At 49.6% G+C, this 1,549-nt stretch overlaps 1 protein-coding gene across 1 annotated transcript in view; it reads left to right on the top strand.

The window, feature by feature from the left end:
- Nucleotides 1-1,549, top strand: part of ZNF341 (zinc finger protein 341) — a 55,394-nt gene that overhangs the window by 43,738 nt on the left and 10,107 nt on the right. The window contains exon 11 of the mRNA XM_011960539.1: nt 1,327-1,459. Within this exon, the coding sequence (XP_011815929.1) occupies nt 1,327-1,459 (133 nt within the window). The remainder of the gene's footprint in view (nt 1-1,326; nt 1,460-1,549) is intronic.

Here is a 1,549-nt window from a genome sequence, read left to right as displayed (position 1 = left end):
GGCCTCCCAAAGTGCTGGGATTACAGGCGTGAGCCACTGCACCCGGCCCCACTCTACTCATTTTCTTACAATCATATATGGCAGATTTTCCAGGACAGCCCTGGTTTCACTTTGGCCTCATTCTAGATGTTTCTAATTATCTAGCCTAATTTTAAGCTTTAGAAGTTGTGGTCCAAGTAAAAGATACTATGAATTGAGTAAGAACCACATGCTAGATGCTGTTCTGAGCATTTCACCGGAATTTACTAGGAGATAGGTGTACTACTACCATCTCCCTTTACAGGAGGGGAAACCAAGGCAGAAAGGCCACCTAGCTAGGAAATGATGGGGCTAATAAGCAGTGGGGCAGCTGGGTCTGTGCCCCTCCACCAAAATGAATGAATGTGTGAATACCTGCCCTTCCTTTGCCTGGATTGGAAAGAGATTTTCACTTCTGTGTTTTCTGGCTTTAAAAAAATTACCTTTCGTGCAAAAATTGCTGGGTGTGTGTTGGGCGCCTGTAATCCCAGCACTTTGGGAAGCTGAGGCGTGTGGATCACCTGAGGTCAGGAGTCCGAGACTAGCCTAACCAACATGGAGAAACCTCATCTCTACTAAAAATAAAAATTAGCTGGGAGTGGTGGCTGGCTCCTGTAATCCTAGCTACTTGGGAGGCTGAGGCAGGAGAATTGCTTAAACCTGGGAGGTAGAGGTTGCAGTGAGCCGAGATCGCACCATTGCACCCCAGCCTGGGCAACAAGAGCGAAACGCCATCTCAAATAAAATAAAATAAAATAAAATAAAAAATTACCTTTCCATTGATTTCTTTAGTAATTTGCTCATTTTCCATTAATTCTTTTACTTGTCAGTCATTTGACCCAGACTCTGTGCTGGGGAATGAAATCCCCTCTCTGCCCACTTGGAGCTCCTGTAAGCAAAGGGCTGTCATTCGGTGGGTTAAATGCTGACTTAAAAGTGTGGGTGGACATTCAAACGCAGAATTAACTTTGCCAGGCATAGCACCGGGGAGCTAGGGAAGGCTTGACAGAAGCAGTGACACTTGAGTTGGGTCTTGAAGGATGTGTAAGAGTTTGTCGGTAAAGAGAGAAAGGCCCTCTGGGTGGGAAGAACATCTGGGCAAAAGCTCAGGGCAGGCATGTTTTGTCCGGGCTTGTGGGGAGCCATGAAGTTCTAAGGGCTGAGTCTGACATTCTGGGTCCTGGCCCCTGGTAGCCAGAAAGGAAGATGTCTCTGTAGGGGCTGGAAACAAGGGACCTTTGAGCTCAGAAGATGGCCAGAGGAGGGGGGCCCGGTGAGTCAGACCTGAAGGCCCCTCTTCTCTGCCAGGTGTTTCCTTGTGAACGCTACCTGCGGCGTCATCTGCCCACCCACGGCAGTGGGGGCAGGTTCAAGTGCCAGGTGTGCAAGAAGTTCTTCCGGCGGGAGCATTACCTCAAACTGCACGCTCACATCCACTCAGGTGGGTACCCTGCCCCTGAGAACTCCAGCCCAGCCCCTCCCCTCCTCCTCACCCTCTCCTCATCCCTTTCTCTTCCCATCCCCATCTGGC

The sequence above is a fragment of the Colobus angolensis genome, unplaced genomic scaffold (assembly GCF_000951035.1).
Source record: "Colobus angolensis palliatus isolate OR3802 unplaced genomic scaffold, Cang.pa_1.0 Scaffold114, whole genome shotgun sequence".
NCBI lineage: Eukaryota > Metazoa > Chordata > Mammalia > Primates > Cercopithecidae > Colobus > Colobus angolensis.
This window is presented reverse-complemented; position numbering and strand designations above follow the sequence as displayed.